General features: G+C 52.4%; 1 protein-coding gene across 9 annotated transcripts in view; it reads right to left on the bottom strand.

Moving 5' to 3' along the window:
* Positions 1-933: 933 nt before the first annotated feature.
* ABLIM2 (actin binding LIM protein family member 2) overlaps positions 934-18133 on the bottom strand; it is a 185129-nt gene continuing 167929 nt past the window's right edge. For 5 of the 9 annotated variants that reach the window (XR_008375159.1, XR_008375161.1, XR_008375162.1 and 2 more), the window contains 3 exons: positions 17999-18053; positions 16192-16478; positions 2530-2646 (listed from right to left, as the gene is read on the bottom strand). Coding sequence is in view for 4 of the 9 variants with exons in the window: in XM_053566085.1 (XP_053422060.1) it covers positions 2533-2646; positions 16192-16272; positions 16471-16478; positions 17999-18053 (258 nt within the window). In the remaining 5 variants the exon portion in view is untranslated. Of the gene's footprint in view, positions 2647-16191; positions 16479-17239; positions 18054-18133 lie in introns of those variants that run through there. The other 4 variants (XM_053566082.1, XM_053566084.1, XM_053566085.1 and 1 more) reach the window with 3 other exon arrangements.

The raw sequence follows: 18133 nt of genomic DNA, 5'->3' as shown, positions 1-18133 counted from the left end.
TTGGCGGAATGCAGTAGCCCACACCTACCGTCCTAGCACTCTAGGAGGCCGAAACAGGTGAATCACCTGAGCTCAGGCATCGGAGACCAGCCTGAGCAAAAGAGAGAAAAATAGAAAAACTAGCTGAGCATTGTGGTGGGTGCCTGGGGTTCCAGCTACTCAGGAGGGTGAGGCAAGGGGATCGCTTGAGCCCAAGAGTCTGAGGTTGCTGTGGGCGATATCATGGCACTCTACCCAGGGTGATAGAGTGATGCTCTGCCTCAAAAAAAAAAAAAAAAGAGGGCGGCACCTGTGGCTCAGTGAGCAGGGCGCCGGCCCCATATACCGAGGGTGGTGGGTTCAAACCCAGCCCCGGCCAAACTGCAACAAAAAATAGCCGGGCGTTGTGGCGGGCGCCTGTAGTCCCAGCTACTCGGGAGGCTGAGGCAGGAGAATCGCCTAAACCCAGGAGTTGGAGGTTGCTGTGAGCTGTGTGACACCACGGCACTCTACCGACAGCAATAAAGTGAAACTCTGTCTCTACAAAAAAAAAAAAAAAAGAATATCTCCCATTTGCCAAGACTTAGTTTGGGCAGCACCTTCTCTAGAAAGCGTGCCCTGACCTCAGGGGTGCGCTAGGGACCTGCTCGGGCCTGCTCCACAGAGCGGCCATCTGTCTTATGTTCAGCGTCTCCCCAGTGTGGGCACAGGCGGGTTTCAGGTCTCACTCACTCATCTCTGCTATCAGTCCAGCACTCGGCCCTGGGGGAGGCCAAGGAGTGCTGCAAGGCCTGTGGAAGCTGGAACACTTCCTTGCTGCCTCTAGAGGGGCATCTGTCCTCTGGGTCCCTCCCCTACGGCCTCGCCCACCCTGAACATGCAGACACTTTCCCCAGCACCGTGTGCAGCCCGGCCGCGCCGTCAGAAATCACACACGTTCATAGCAAGTGGTGTTGTGCTCTCACAGGTTATACCGCATTGCCTTTTATTGTTCCAGGCTTCCTGACATCAGACATGACATTGCACTAATGAGGAAATGGGGGTTTCCAGTTGCTCAGGCTCAGATTGCTAAATGGCAGGAAGCATATTAGGTGCTAAAAATTCCCCCTTCCTGGCCAAGCCAGGAGGGTGAGAAGCCGAGTGCAAAAGGGACTTGGTGCATTAGGGGCTCTGAGGAAGCTGAGTAAGTCCGACTCACACTCCTGGGGACATCTAGGAGCACAAAGAAGCAACACCCACTGAGGACAGTGAGCACGTCAGCGTCGTGGGGTGCAGGTACTGACTCTGCCCCACACGTCTCACAGACTTGTGTGCCTTTCCCCTGGGGAGCCCACTGCCTCTGCCATGCGGATGCCCCGCTGGCCTTGAAGACAAGAAGAGGGCAGATCTCTGCCTTTCTCTCCCCAGGAGCGTGTGGTGTCCATGTCAGTGACATGCGTGAGTGCACGGTCCCTGTGACATAGGCAGGTTTGTGTTTCAGATGACACACAACTGGTTACAGCACAAACGCTATACCAAAGCTACATCGGGCAGGAGGCTGGGTGCATGGAAATCCTTTATTCCAGGGCTTTGGCCATCGGAGGAGGATGTTTTCTCTCCCAGACTTGGAAAAATGACAGCAAGGGAAACAGTGGTGGCTACACATCACACGTATATACAAACAGCAGTATTTAGAGGGGTCTGTAAGGTTACCCCTGCATGACATGGAGGAAAAAAAGACTAGAAGACAAAGAGTCCTCTCTATGAGGACCACCCCAGGAACAGACAGAAACCACACAGCGCTGAGCGGTGAAGGAAGAATAAGGCTGGAAGCGCCCCCTTCAGAGGGCCCAAGAAATTAAACTTTTCATATATGCCATCTCACATTTAAGTAGGCTATGCTTTTTAATAAAATAAAAATTTCTATGTTAATTTAAAGTTATCATGTAGGCATCTAGGGGCAGTTTGGAAGAATGCAGTGCACAGAGGGTATGCTGGCAGGAGGTGCCCGATCAGGTTGACGTTTGTCCCTAGAGAGACCCATCAGAGCTTGGCACTGCCCAGGTGGCAGCACCCCTCTCCCTACGGGGCCTGTGAGTGCACCTGCATAGCTGGCCTGCCCTGCTCTGAGGAGCCACATGCCCCCTCAAGGTGGTATTGGTGCCCATAATCACAGTGCATGTCCTGGCCACCCCTGTACTCCACAGGCCTGGCACCAAGGCTGGGGCACCTCAAGGACACTAAGAAGCTGGGCTGTTGGCATGTTCCATCTGATCCCTGGTGACAGCTACTCTGAGGCAATGCCCTGACACCAAGCCACAGTGGGGAGGGTGGTGTGACGCTTGCCATCTCAGCCTTGAGCTATGGCAGGAGAGACACGGGCAGAAATGAGCTCCACATACCAGGGGCCCCTCCCATCCCGAGGCCCCTGGCACAGCCCCCTCAGGCGCTCACCGCCCGCCCCATTGACACGGAGAAGCCTGAGCAAGGTGCAGCGGGGGGGAAGTTTGCGTGGTTATGCCGGGGGTCCCTGTCTCCGTTCTCTACGTGCGTGGTGAGGCAGGCTGGCGACTGTCAAAACAGCAGGGCCTTCTTCTTGAGGTCGTTCCTTTTCCAGAGGGCCAGACGGTCGAACTCTTCCATGCTCATCCCAAACACTTCCTGGAATTCCTCTGGTGATAGGTGTCTCTTCAAACACAAGGACACACAGAGAGGGACAATTAGTGACTCTACAAGGTGCTGCTGGTCAGTCCTCTGCAGCTGGGCTAGACTGGTGGTGAGGATCGGGCAGCCCCTCCATGCGCCTGGGCCTCCTGGTGGTTCTCAACACCTCTGCAGTGAAAGAACCAAGCTCAGAGGAAAGTAACCCTGCTGGGGACACGCAGCGCCCAGGGTAGAGCTGGGGCCAGAACCAGCAGCTCCGGGCTCTAGCACATTGGCCATTGCTGAGCATGTGCTTCACAAAAGCCCCTCGTCTGTGCAGCATGCACCGGGCTCTGCAGGAGGGGAGCTCCAGAGATCCCACAAGGTCATGTCCTGATAGATTGTGGGCCTTGAGGCGGCTCCTGTGGCTCAGTGAGTAGGGTGCCGGCCCCATATGCCGAGGGTGGCGGGTTCAAACCCAGCCCCGGCCAAACTGCAACAAAAAAAAATAGCTGGGTGCTGTGGCGGGCGCCTGTAGTCCCAGCTGCTCTGGAGGCTGAGGCAAGAGAATCGCTTAAGCCCAAGAGCTGGAGGTTGCTGTGAGCTGTGTGATGCCATGGCACTCTACCGAGGGCCATAAAGTGAGACTCTGTCTCTACAAAAAAAAAAAAAGAATGTGGGCCTTGAGTCACACACAGACAATACTTGCACACTCTCACACATACACTCACACACATTCTCACACATACACACAGCCACTCACACTCATATACTCAAACATGCTCACACTCACACCCAGTCGTACACATACACTCTCACACTCGCACACACACTCTCACAAACACACACTCACATACTCTTAAACATACACACACTCATACATTCTCACACACATCAAACACACACTCACACTCCCATGCTCACACACTCTCACACACTACTCACACATACATACGCTCACACACTCTCACACACATACACACACACACTCACATACACACACTCATACACTCTCACACATATACACACAACCAGTCATACACATACACTCACACTCACACACATTCTCACACACACACACTCATACATATATCCACACACTCTCCCACACATATACTCACACACATTCTCACATACACACAGCCAGTCACACTCCTACTCATACACGCTTGCACTTACACCCAGTCATACACATACACTCTCACACTCACACACACTCTCACACAATACTCACACGTACATATGTTCACACTCACACACTCACACACACCCCCACTCACATACACTCATAAACTCTCACACATATACACACACCCACTCACACCCACTCACACACACACTCACATTCATATACTCACTCTCCCACACATACACTCACACATATTCTCACATATACACAGGCAGTCACACTCATACTCACATACACTTGCACTCACACCCAGTCATACACTCTCACACTCACACATATTCTCACACAATACTCACATATACATACGCTCACACACTCACACACACCCCACTCATACACTCTCACACACATCACACACTCACACACACTCATACATACACACGTTCACACCTACTCTCTCACATACACACTCTCACACACGCACTCTCACACACCTACACACACACTCACACTCATACACTCTCACACATCACACACTCACACACGCTCACACATACACATGTTCACACCTATTCTCTCTCACATACACACACTCTCACACGCACACAGTGTATCCAGCAGCCATGCCAGGGAGAGGCCCTAAACGTCTGCTGCTATCTCCAGTCTGCAGACAGGAAAAGAATCCGGTGCTTGCCAGAAATTAGCCATTTACAAGGTGTCGAGTTTGGGGTTTCTCTGTGTGCTGAGCAATCCACGACAGTCTACGGAGATTTAGACTCGCCACTTCACCCATGCCTCTCAGGACATTTAAGATGCTAAGTCTCGTCTTATGTAAGACAGCAGCACCACGCCCCTGGTACCAAATCACCATCTTCTGAATCACGGTGGAACCATCAAGACAGATGAGATCAAAGGAACTATAAAAAGAAACTCATTCCCACTGTTACCTAACAGCTACTGATTGGGGGCCCAGGATTGGACAGAGCTTACCCCAGACACCGGGGCGGCCACAGACACCAGCTCTGGTGGGGGAAGGAGGGGACTTAGCAGATGTGGAAGTGGATGAGACAAAGTCTGGAGCTGGCTGTGCGGGCAAAGTTGAGGCCCAGCACAGTGCTCAGGCTCCGACGTGGCCCTGCTTCCTGCCATCAGAGGCTCCTCCCAGTGGTCTGAGGCCAGAGGAGGGGCACAAAAGCGGCGGGGATGGGAGTGGGTGCATGGCAGGAAAATCCTTACTGAGGTGCATGGCAGGATCCCTTTCTTGCCTGTGACCATGTGTCTAAAGACGGGAGCAGCCTCCACTGGTCTCACCACGATTTGGGTTTTGCTGGCCCTGCAGCAGAGGAGGCAGACAGGGGCACGGGGAGTGGACGGCGGGTAGACAGGCACACATACTGTGGGGCGGGCGGAGGGAGGCTGGCATACGTGTGTGCTGCTCCCTGGGAGCCTCTTGAAGGATGACTCAGAGCTGGCGACTGAGTGGGAAAGGGTGGCAAAGGGAAGGACAGCAGGGCGAGGGTGTCAGAGCTGGAGATCACGGTCCTGCTGGTGATGGCCGTGGTGGTGATGGGGCCCTGGTATGGGCAGGAGCTCTCAGGGGGTTTCTGAAGTTGCTGTGAATGGTGACAGGCATTTTCCAGGAGAGGGGCACTATGACCTGGATGGTGGAGCCACCAGAGGTTCTCGGACACAGTCAGGGTTTTTTGTTTTTTTGTTTTTTGAGACAGAGTTTCACTTTGTTGCCCTTGGTAGAGTACCCTGGTATCACAGCTCCCAGCAACCTCGACTCTTGGGCTCAAGTGATTCTCTTGTCTCAGCCTCCCCAGTAGCTGAGACTACAGGTGCCTGTCACAACGCCTGGCTAATTTTAGAGATGGGGTCTCGCTCTGGCTTAGGCTGGTCTCGAACCTGAGCTCAGGCAATCCACTCACCTCAGCCTCCCAAGTGCTAGGATTACAGGCATGAGCCACTGCGTCTGGCCCCAGTCAGGGTTGACAAATAATAGCAACAGGGAGGGGCCAGGGTGTCCCAAGGGTGTGGGATGGGCTCCCATACACATGTGGCCTATCGGGCTCAGGACTTGGGAGCCAATGGTTCAAATCCCGGCCCTGGGGCTTTGTGCTGTCTCCAGGCTTAGAGCCCAGGCGGCAGTGTCCTTGGACCTCACAGGTCAGGGTCCCGTCCACCTGTCTTGGCATCCACTCATCCTTATTCGTGCAACACACTCATTTAGAGCACCTGCCTTACGGCTTCATTTGGCACCATGAGAGCCACCGGGCACAGGGCCATGGTAGGGTCATGGCACTGACATCCTACTGGTGTCGGGGGAGACAATAAGCAAATGTAAATATGTTAAATGTCATTGTATGATCCAATAAACAGAGGCGTGAGCACAGGATGATGGGCAGATGGAGGACCCCAGCAGAGTCATGTGTAGGTGGGGCAGGTGTGTGGCCTGGGCACTGCCCCCCTCAGGAGACTGGTCAGGAAGGGTCTCTTCCAACAGAGATCTTTGGCAGGAAGCCGGGATATCACAACCCCTGGAGGCACCTGTGGGGTCCTGGCTGGTACTCGGTTACGCCCCCATAGAGTGCCCAGGGGCCACTCCACACACGGGGCCCTCTGACCCCGCCAGCATAAGATATTTCCAATTCCCTCTCAGTCAGGGAACCCTGAGTGAGTACAGTAGCCAGCTTAGTGGCCAGCTTACAGGCGTTTCCCTCTGTAAGGGGCAGGGCCCTGCTGGGAGTGGGGGAGCTTCTCAAAGGGTTGCTGTATCACACAGCCCCTGCTCCTCCTTAACCCCCAGCATCAAAAACGCTTGGAGAATTGAATCCAAAACGTGGCACAGAAACCCGGGTTCTTGGACCACCAGGACATCCGAGGCATGGTGGAGTGGTGGGAAGAAAGGAGGGAGGCCAAACTAGAAGAGAAGGGACTGGCCTGAGTGTGCCACAAGGCCCCGCCCCAGCACCCAGCAATAATCAGCAGCAGCTCTGTCCTCAGGGAGCCCCCCCCCAAGGCCCGCTTGCTCTTTCCCATAGCTTATGGGGTCACAAGGTCCTGCTTGAGCTCTTGGCCAGGCTGGCTGCCCCCACCCCTCCAAGCTGGCGCTATACAAAGAGCCCTCCCACCACTGCTAAAGGAGTGGGGTAAGCAGCAGCCAGGGAAGGGCTGCAGGGGGCCCAGCTAAACTCCCACCCCTGGGGCCTATCACCAGTACCCGGTGCGTTCAGGTGTGGGATTGCTTGGTTCCACCTGAAACCTAGCCAGACAGGCTTAGTGGGGTGGGGCCTAGGAACCTGTATTCGTCACAAGGCAGCAGCTGGGTTTGGGAGCTTTCGGGCTAAAGGCAAGTCCTGGGGCTGGCAGCCTTATCTTCCTGGCTGCACTGTGAGAGCAGAATCTGGCTGCCTGCTATTCCCAAGGGCTGGGTGGGTCAAATGAGGGAATGGCCCAGCAGGAGATCTATTCATACCTCCTGGCTCCAACTGTGAAATCCTGAGGGTCACATTTCACCTGGCTGAGTTGCCCCCCCACCCTTAGGTGAGAAGGGGCCAGCTGCAGAGCTGGCATTCAAGATGAACTCATCAGGGCCAGACTCAGAGTCAGGATCCCCCGGTGACTGCTGTGGCAGGCAGGAGTGGTGGGCACATCTGACCCCAGAAGCTGGTCCCAGGTTCCTAAAGACACTGCAGGAGTGCAGCCTCACCCCCTAGGAGCCTGCCAAGGCCCAGCACAGCTGTCCCTGAGCCCCCAGGAAGGAAGCTGCCCAGGGAGGTGCCTTTGTAGAAGAGCAGGCTGGCCTCATGTTCCAGCCTCACTCCTGGAGTATACTGGTCTCTCCAATGAGCACCCTGTGGAGAGGCTGTGTGTGCAGCACGGCAGGGCCCTACATGCTTTGCCAGGGGTCTGTTTCCGCGTGCCCCCTCCAAGGCAGTGCCAGGTAAAGCCCTCAGACCCAGGAGCCATATGTGCTGGGATGCGGTCCTGGCTCCATCCCTGTCCAGCTGTGCCTCAGTTGTGATGTCTATAAAATGGGAATAAGCACACTGCTGGCTGTGTCAACTCCTGCTTACTCCTGACACCTGGGCTTGGATCAGCTCCTCCAGGAAGCCTCTCTCAACTTTACCCAATCACCCCCGCTCCCAGGGCCCTCACGCTGGAAGATGTTTAGCAGCTGGCTCTTCAGGAAACAGAGGCCTGGTGCTATAGTCTGAATGAGTGGGAGCAAATCCCAGTGTGACAGTATCAGGAGGCAGAGGCCTTGGGAGTGGGGTTAGGGCCTTAATAAAAGGTGCAGCAGACAGCAGCCTGCATCAGACTCCGAATCTGCTGGTGTCTGGATCTTGGACTTTCCAGCCTCCAGAACCATGAGAAATAAATTTCTATTATTTATAAGTTACCTAGTCTAAGGTATTTTGCTGTATAGCAGCTCAAACACAGGTGACATGTAGACTTCTGATTAGTAGCATTGACCAGTTTCCAAATGGTATAAATTTTCCCACCACGGCTAAGTGCAAGCTACCAACAGACACCACTGACCACAGAGTTGGGGCGAGACGCCAGCTGCCACTGGTGGAGAATATGACCCTGCCCACAAGGCACAACCTCAGGGGTACAGGACACAGTCAGGTGCAGGGAAGTGATTAGCATGGGATGAGTTTTGAGAATTTACTACCTTTGGTTTCAATATAATTTATTTAATTGTAAGTTTATATCATTTATTCTTCAACAGTGGCTGGGTTTAAAAACAACCAACTCTCAAACTTCCTGAAAATGTATTAAGTGGCTCTTGTGAGCCCAGAGCTGCTGGATTATTGGTCCTTCCATATGACCACCCTCGGGGCAAAGTTAGGCCCTCACCCTCCACTGGTAGGAACTGGGGAAGTGAGCGCCAACCTCACAGAGCACTGGGTTTGAGCACTTTCCTCAGCCCTCACTTCCTACCTCCCCCCTTCATGGCAGCGTCTGCAGGGCACCAGATAGAAATAAACAGACCAGCCTACCCCCACCCCACAAAGATCGCACCTCTGATGGGGAGGCATGGAACATTAGTGGTATTTCTACCAGCATCTTATAGTCAAAGGGTAGCTCTCTATGAAAAATGAATCTCTGGCTTTACTTTATAACCTGGATCAGCTGGGGCCAGGGTTCCCCAGACACATGAACTCAATAACCACCAGCTGCCAGCTACTGATAACTGTACCTCAGAGGAGCATTAGCCAGTCACCACGGGAAGGACACTGCTGTGTAGACAGCCCACACTCAGCCTTGTCCACATTGTGCTAGGGGGAGTTCAAGAAGAGTGCTCAGCGAGTTCTGCAGAGGCTGCAAACTCAGCCTCAGGCAGGGGGCATCTCCTAGGCCAGCAGGTGACAGCTCACAACTTGGAGCCCGAGCTCAAGGGTCCAGGCCCCTCCTCAGGAACCTTGCAGTCCACTGTGTGCCCCAGGCTTGTGGGCCTACAGCTCAGGCTGTCCCTTCTGTCCCTTTGGGCAGAAGTCCTGAACTTTTACTGGGCCACAAATGATTTGCAAAGTTGATGACATCTCAGCAGAAACGCCTGGACTTGTAATCATTTGGTGACCAGCACCAGGGGCTTCTGTTGACCCCTGAGGCCCTCCCAGGGACCTGAGTTAAGAATCTGAGCCCCACAGTTCTCTTGCACTGACTGAGGGCCTTCAACAACATCTGCCCCCATGTGCCCTGTGACTCTCATCCTCATTCTATGGCTTCAGGAAACCCAGGCTCAGAGAGGTTGTATGACTTGCCAAAGGTCATACAGCCAGTAGGTGTCAAAGCCAGGTCCGGGAGCCAGGCTAGGTGGCTGAGAGCTCAGCCCTTTCCTCCCTTACTTCCTGTCTCCCCTCAGGGGGCCCAGGTCCACCTCAGGTTTGCCAGGTTTGCTGTGAAGGCTACAGGAACCTACAGGGACCTGAGCTGCCTCTGCTCGAGCAGGGGTGCTTACCCTGGCCTGGCCCCAAGTCCCCAGCCTGGAGTCCCCTCCAAGGCCCTCCTAGGCATTCCACCCCACAGAGCCCAGATGTCTCCCTTAGAACATACCCTCTGAAACCTTCCTGCACACAGCCCACCCTCATAGCCCACCAGTGCAGGCTGCAGCCCTGCTCAGCCTGGGCCTCTAGGGCCAGTAAGGGGCTGCTTTTCACCTATGGGCTGGGTTCTGTGATGTACTCCACTCACCCACACTGCCTTAGGCCACACAGGGCTCCTTACAGAGGGGTCCAGGCCTTGAATATCCTCCTCTTAGAGGAGGTCCCTGCAGAGACAGTGGCCACTGACATCTGTGGGCATGTGTCTGACCTGCCTGTCCAGACAAGCTCCCCATCCACACTCCTGTGCCCTCTCCTTATCCTCTAGGGCAGTAAGGGGATGGAGGCCTAGAGGGGACAGTGATATGGCTGTCCTGTGACCCCAGGGCCTTGCCCACCATGGCCTTAGACACTTCTTCCATCACTCTCTGCTCCACAATGGGCATCCATAGGTTCTGGAACATGCCAGCTCACTATACCCTCCCTCCCTCACCAAAAGGAAGGGCAATCCATCCTGTCTGTTTGCATCTGTGAATCTACATTAGGGCTGTCACCTCTCCCACTGCTCCCCAGAACTCCTCCTGCTACTGGCCCAGCCTCTCAGACCCTCCCCCACCTGGCCTCTCTCTGGCAGTTCCTCACTCCCAGCCTATCTCCAAGCTGCACAGGCAGGTCTGCGTGGGTTTCTCTCAGCGTCTCAGCCAGGGAGGCCCCAGAGCTCTGGGTCTGGTGCAAGCCCATCCCTCACACACACCCTTGTGGCTCGGAACCCATCAGTCTGTGGGGTACACCATTCCTCTCAGACCGGTCTGATGAGTTTAAACAAAGGAGATATTCTTCCACTGCAGGGGCCTTACTTCTCCGGTGCATTCCAACAACAGGGCTCTCACTGCCTCAGCAAACTCAGGTGTGCACTTAGTCTTGGGGCCTGCAAGAAGCTGGCTCAGGAAACCACAGGACTTGGCAATGAGCTGCTCCCCTTCCCACTTCCGGCTCAGTACTAGCCTGCCAAGCATGCAGAAAGGCTTCAGAGTGTGCTTTAGGAGCTACCAACCTTGGGGGACTGACCTGGACACAGGAGTCAGAGAAGAGGCCCTTTCCCACCCACTCATTTTGCTGTCTGTGAAGGTTACGTTTTATGTGTCAGCATCCTTGGTGGTGTTTGGAATTGTGCAGAAAAATATTTGTTCAATTTTATGCCTAGCGAGGTAGTATCTAGGTTCATAAGTGGGACCTCCCGGAGAAAAAGACCTGGTGTTTAGCGCTCTCTCCAGCGAGGTAAAATGAGAGGTCTTTTGTTCCCTGCTCCCTAGCAGATAGCCTGTGGTGGGCCTCCTGCTTGGGGAAAGGGTTTCCAGCCTCTAGTCCATAGGCTTCGTACCTGTGATTTGTTTTCTTGAATGCTCTTCCTTGGAGTTACAGCTTGCTGAACTTCTTTCTTGGCTCAGCTCCCCAACTCTGGCTTTATAGAGTCAGATTCTGTCCAGCTTTTTTCCTGCTGGTCAAGAGCCTCTGCCAAGGGTGGCACCTGTGGCTCAGTGAGTAGGGGCTGGCCCCATATACCGAGGGTGGTGGTTTCAAACCCAGCCCCGGCCAAACTGCAACAAAAAAATAGCCAGGCTCTGTGGCGGGCGCCTGTAGTCCCAGCTACCCGGGAGGCTGAGGCAAGAGAATCACTTAAGTCCAAGAGTCGGAAGTTGCCATGAGCTGTGATGCCACAGCACTCTACCAAGGGTGACAAAGTAAGACTCTGTCTCTTAAAAAAAAAAGAAAAGAAAGAAAGAGCCTCTGCCAAGGGTTGCTACTAGTCAGCCATCTTCCCAGAATTCCATTTTTCCCAAATCTTGAAAGTCTGATGATGATATTTTAATGGGGATTGCATTGAATCTGTAGATTGCTTTGGGTAGTATGGACATTTTCACAATGTTGATTCTTCCCAGCCATGAGCATGGTATGTTCTTCCATTTGTTGAATATCTTCTGCTACGTCTTTAGTTAGGATTTCATAATTTTCTGTGTAGAGGTCCTTCACCTCTTTTGTTAGATCCATTCCTAGATCCTTCTTCTTCTTCTTTTTTTTTTTTTTGAAGCTACTGTGAAGGGAATTGTGTCCTTGATTAGCTTCTCATCTTGGCTGTTACTGGCATTTACAAAGGCTACTGATTTGTGGACGTTGATTTTATATCCTGTGACATTGCTGTATTTTTGGATCACTTCCAGGAGTCTTGTGGTTGGGTCTTTGGGTTCTCTGAAGTATAAGATCATATTGTCAGCAAATAGCAAGAGTTTGACCTCCTCTGCACCCATTTGGATTCCCTTTATTTCCTTCTCTTGCCTAATTGTATTGGCTAGAACTTTTAACACTATGTTGAATACTAGTGGTAATAGAGGACCACCTTGTCTAGTTCCAGTTCTGAGTGGAAAAGCTTTCAGTTTTACTCCATTCATTAAAATATTAGTTGTTGGTTTGTCATAGCTGGCTTCAGTCAGTTTAAGAAATGTGCCACCTATGCCTATACTCCTCAGTGATAGAATTCTGGTGTGAAGCCATCTGGACTGGGTTCTCTTCAGTGTTCTTATTAGAAAATGTTGCCGGATTTTATTGAATGCTTTTTCTGCATCTATTGAGAGGATCATATGGTCTTTGTTTTTGCTTCTGTTGATATGGTAAATTTCATTTATGGACTTGTGTATGTTAAACCAGCCTTTCATCCCTGGGATAAAACCTACTTGATCGTGACAAATGATTTTTTTTTAATGTGTAGTTCTAATCTATTGGCTAGGATTTTATTGAGAATTTTCATATCTATATTCATTTGTGAAATTGGTCTGAAATTCTCCTTTTTATTTGGGTCTTTTCCTGGTTTTGTTATCAGGGTGATGTTTACTTCATAGAACATGTTGGAGAAGATTCCTTCCTTCTCAATTTTTTGGAATAATTTTTGCAGTAAGGGTATAAGCTCTTCTTTGAAGGTTTGATAGAATTCTGGTGTGAAGCCATCCGGACTGGGGCATAAAAAGACCCAACAATCCCATATATCAATGGGCAAGAGAAATGAATAGAACCTTCTATAAAGAAGACAACAAATGGCTAACAAAAATGAAAAAAATGCTCATCATCCCTAATCATCAGAGAAATGCAAGTTAAAACCACCCTGAGATATCACCTATACCCAGTGAGAATGGCCCACATCACAAAGTCTCAAAGGTGCAGATGCTGGCATGGATGTGGACAGAAGGGAACACTTTTACATTGCTGGTGGGACTGCAAAATAATACAACCTTTTGGAAAGGAAGTATGGAGACTCTTCAAAGAACTCAAATTAGACCTCCCATTTGATCCTGCAATCCATCTACCCAGAAAGAAAAAAAAAATCCTTTTACCATAAGGACATTTGCCCTAGACTATTTATCACAGCTCAATTTACAATCACCAAAATGTGGAAACAACCTAAATGCCCAGCAACCCAGGAATGGATTAACAAGCTGTGGTATATGCATAACGTGGAATACTATTCAGCCACTAAAAAAGATGGAGACTTTACATCTTTTGTATTAATCTGGATGGAGGGGAACACATTCTCCTTAATAAAGCATAACCAGAATAGAGAAGCAAGAATCCAATGTACTCTATTCTAATATGAAGACAGTAGATGAATCCCAATTAAAAAAATTCTTATATTCTTTGCATTTTCCCAGACTTTTACAATAGTTATGATTTTTTATATATATATATTAAAAACAAAGCTCTTTTCCCTGAAATAAAAGCATCAGGGTTCCCTCTCTCTTTTGCCCTCTGGCTCAAGTCCCAGCTCCCAGCCCCAGGCAGGGTCCAATCAGGGGATGGGCCCCACTTGTGGTTACATTTCCAGTCCCTCCTGGCTTGGCTCAACTTGAGGAAGAGTTAGAGTCCCACCCTTGGGTGTGTTCTTGGAGATTTGAATGATTAACTCCATTAGCTAGGTGTCAGAGGGTTTTAAAAGGATACATTTACATATGTTAACCACTATGGGTTTTGCAACTTTCATTCTGTATTGTATCGAGAAAAACCCAAAATAGTAAAAAGGAAGTCATTTAAAGCACACCCCAGTCCCAGAGGGTGGCAGCTGACTTCCAACAGCTCCTGGTCCTGGGGCACCTGCTGCACCAGGGCCTGCTGGGATAGTCTCCAAGCTCATCTCTCTGGGTGAGAGCAATTAACTCCAGGGCTCACAGGAGGACAAACCCTCCCAGGAACTAAGAAGACTCAGCACATTTCTCCAGGCAGTTCCTGACCCAGGGAGCTGCTTTACCAGCCCCGAAGCACCCATTTCACCACTATGGACTTTACTCTGGACTCGAAATGGATTTGAACGCACAGTTAACAAAGACCCAGTTTCTACAGACTTGAAGAATGCTTCCCCTGAGGCCAGTTAGAATGCTGGGATGCCTGTGGCTCAAGGAGTAGGGCGCCGGTCCCATATGCCGGAGGCGGTGGGTTCAGGCCCAGCCCTGGCCAAAAAAAAAAAAAAAAAAAAAAAGAATGCTGGGATGCCTTCCACTGGCAGAGGCAGCCGAGGAGCCAGGCTTCAGGAGGAAGCAGGAGGCCCTGCTGGATTCAAGGCCTTTAGTGCTCCCCTCCTCCCACGCACTTAACCAGCTTCCCAGCTGGAGCTCTGACATCCCTGCACATCAGAACTTTCTGGTGGCCTTTCCTGTTCAGTAGGGTGAATGTCCCACTGAACTGCCAGTTTCTCAAGCAAAGGGCCCCACATATGGGGTGCTGGGTACATGCTGCGGGTCCACGGCACTGACTGGCCACCAGAGCCCAGGGTGGCCCCTCCTCCCCAGCGTCCCTCCCCTCCCTGAAGGGGCCTGCTTGTTGCCCAGTGTCCCCTTCCCCATCTTTAGGTTCCAGGTCTCAGAACTTCCTCTAGGAGCCACTGCCCAGCTCAGGCTTCTCCAGGCATGAGCATGGGCTAATCTGGCTGATTTGGGCTCAGCATTTCCTGGGTCATAAAGTTTGACTCAGGGGTGTGTCATATCACCCACCCAGAGGCCCAGACGGGGCCTTTGTAGGGACTGGGGAGAGAGGGGAGAGATGAGTCTCTTGCACTATAGACTCTGGGCCTGCGAAAGGTGAGGCAAAAAGTCTAGCTGTCAGTGGAGCTAGCACAGTGGAGGAATAGTCAAGAAAAGGAAGGAAGGAAACTGGTGCACTGGGTGCTGGACACAGCATTTAGCCCTTGATCAAGCCACAGCTGACAGGGACTTTCAGTCTTGAGAGCCAATAAATTTCCTTAAATCACTTTGGTCAGGTTCTTGTCATTTACAACAAAGAGAGTCAAAGTGGAAGCACCTCCTTCCAGGCACTGCAGCCACACCAGTGTCTTGGGGCCCATCCTCTCTGCTGCTACCCTATACGGATGGAACCCTCTTTTCCAGGTCTTGGGCAAGGGGCTCTATGCAATCTCTTGACTGCTTTCTGTACAGCTACTCACTCAAATTGATAGCAATATCCTCATCTTACAGGTGCAAAAATCAGGGCATGAGAGTGCACAGGCAGCTGGTATAGGAGAGAGGGCACCTGTGCAATGCCCCTGGTAAGGGTCCCCTTTCTGTCCAGCGACTCCCTCTTCTAACGGGGCTTCCCTGGGCCCGGAATGCTGGGGTGCTTCTCCAGGCCTCCCTCCTGGAGTGCGGAACCTGCCCCAGTGCACTGCTGAGTCCACACTCCCCCTGCTTCCTGTCCTGGCAGCAGACTGAGCCATTGCCCACTCGGGCAGGCCAGGCTGGGCCTGGCAGGGCCTGGCAGCTGGCCTTGGGGTGCAAAAGGGACTGGATGGCCCTGCCCTTCGGATGCCTTGAGATCTCTTACCCTTAGCAAAAGAGTCATTAAAAGGGAAGGACATGTTCACCAAAGGGCTCAGGAGAGGAAGTTCTACTGGTTGGATGCTGTTGACTTTAGGATGGCCGTGAGGATTAAACAGAGCCCCACACGAGGCCCTCTGTGCACATGGCAGGTGCTCAACAGAGCTGCCACTTTAGTCAGCAAATACAACCCAAACACCCACTCGGTGCTGACATCCAATTAAACACACCTGCTGTCCACAGTTCATTGGATTGTTCTAGACAGGAGAAAACGTGGTCAAGCGAGCGGAACTAGAGTGGTCTTTTCAGCCTCCGCGCTCAGAGGCAACAAGCCCGTGGAATGCGGCATCCCCAAGGCTTTTTGGTCCCCATCCAAAACCAGTGTGTCGCCTCTTTGCAAACCCACTATTGCTGCGGCCTTTGAAGCAATGTGTGTTCTTGACTCCATCCCCATGGTGGCCCCTTGGCGGGGGAGGGGGTGACTCTGACACACTGTGGGAAAGGCATCTGCAGAGACTCTTAAAAAATAACCCCCACCACTGTCCCAGCCCATTGGTACCTCCAGTCTTGTCCGGTCCACGTCTTTGGGCAGTTTCACACGGAGTCGGTTTGTTACGATGAGGGAATCATAAGGGTAGATCTGTCGAGGAGGAAGCCACAGGGTTACCTCAAGAAGCACGTGTGCCCTGGCCCCAAAGAGCTAAGCGACTGGGAATAATACATACTTGTGTTTCATCGGACACACACATTTCACAGGGAAAGCACAACAGAAAGGAACTTTTAACCTGGGCAGGTGAGGCGCGGCATGAAGTTCAGTGTGAGAGCGCGGGCCTCTTACCTTGTATTCTGTAAGAGAGAGAGCGGAGACCACGGGCAGTTTAGAAAGTGCAAGAACTCGTCTCCGGGTGACTGCCATCCCCGCCCTGGGACTGCCCCATCCCCACCCTACAGGCCAGGCACAGTCTCTGAGCAGCTGCTCTGGGCTCTACTCTCGAGCTGCAGGGGGCAGGCTCTGAAGGCCTCCAGTGGGAAGCCAAGAGCAGGGCATGGCCAGGCTGGCGGCCAGACTGGAAGCTGGACGGCACACTGTGCTTCTCGGCTGGGGCACCATCTTCCCAGTGAAAGACCCGAGACAGATGCTGGCCTCAGTTTCCCACCTACACAGTGCGCACTCCTGGGAAACATGGGGGGGGTGTTGTGGAGACTAACATCCCATCATGGTCTGACCCTCTGGTTTCTCACCATCTCATTTTCTTACTCTTTACTTCCTCTTTTTATACTCCTTCTTTTATAGGGTGAGCTTTTTACCCTAGCTTTTTTTTTTAGAGACAGAGTCTCACTTTATCGCCCTCGGTAGAATGCCATGGTGTCACACAGCTCACAGCAACCTCCAGCTCTTGGGTTTCGGCAATTCTCTTGCCTCAGCCTCCTGAGTAGCTGGGACTACAGGCGCCGACCACAATGCCCAGCAATTTTTTTTTTTTTTTTTTTGGTTGTTGTTGTTGCAGTTTGGCCAGGGCTGGGTTTGAACCCGCCACCCTCGGTATATGGGGCCAGCGCCCTACCCACTGAGCCACAGGTGCCGCCCTTCACCCTAGCTTTTAAAATGTTTTCCTTCCAGACTAAAAGCATCTTATTAAATAAATAAAATAGTGCAAATAGCAGGGCCTCCACACACATGGAACCCATGGAAGGCAGGGTCTCCCAAACCTGGGCCCCCAGCCTTCTCAGAAGGGAGACCCTGAGTTGGGGCCAGTGCCCAAGTTTCTCCACATGCCACAGGAGAACTGAGATGTGCCAGCTCTGAGGCCTGGAGACTTGGAAAGCCACTTAGAAGAAGCAGGCTGCAGTGCCTAGGTGGTCCATCATCTATGTGTGAACTAGTTCACAAGGGCCAGGCTCCCCCATTCCTGGCCAGAGTGACAAGGAGGTGAGCTCCGCCTTCTGCTGGACATTAGCACGTGACCAGGAGGCTGCTCTGGTAACACCAACCTCCCAGCAGCCCTCCACTGTGTGTAAGCTACTGCATGGCCAACAAGAATAGAGGCAGGGTCTGAGCCAGCTCCCTACCACTCACACTGGGAAGCCTTTTGTTTGTGACTTGGTTCCCCCAAGTGACGCAGACTGTCACCCGAGTCAGGAGGGGAAGTATCTCGGCAGTGCTAGAGTGGAGGTAAGTTGCTTCTTATCTGGCAGAGGTGGGAACGAGCCCACTGTCCCCTGGCCTGCCCCTTCTTGCCATGCTGGTGCCTTCTGCCAGCAGGCCCTGGCAGGGTGTGGTGGCAGTAATCAGAATGAGACTTGGGGACATTTGTTAGCAACCCCTGCCCAGGCCAGAGACCCATGGGGGTCCCCGCTCTGTGTACCTCGCATGCCCCAGCTGGCATCTGGGTCTGTTCCACATGGGGCCAGGTTGGCATTCTGGAAGAGAAAGAGAGATTGGGCGGCAAGAGGCAGGTGGAGGAGGGTGGGCGGACAGGGGCCAGGAGACGACCCCTCCT

Source organism: Nycticebus coucang, chromosome 17, assembly GCF_027406575.1.
Source record: "Nycticebus coucang isolate mNycCou1 chromosome 17, mNycCou1.pri, whole genome shotgun sequence".
NCBI classification, from domain to species: Eukaryota; Metazoa; Chordata; class Mammalia; order Primates; family Lorisidae; genus Nycticebus; species Nycticebus coucang.
Note: the sequence above shows the minus strand (reverse complement) of the source record. Positions and strands in the feature narration are given on the sequence as shown.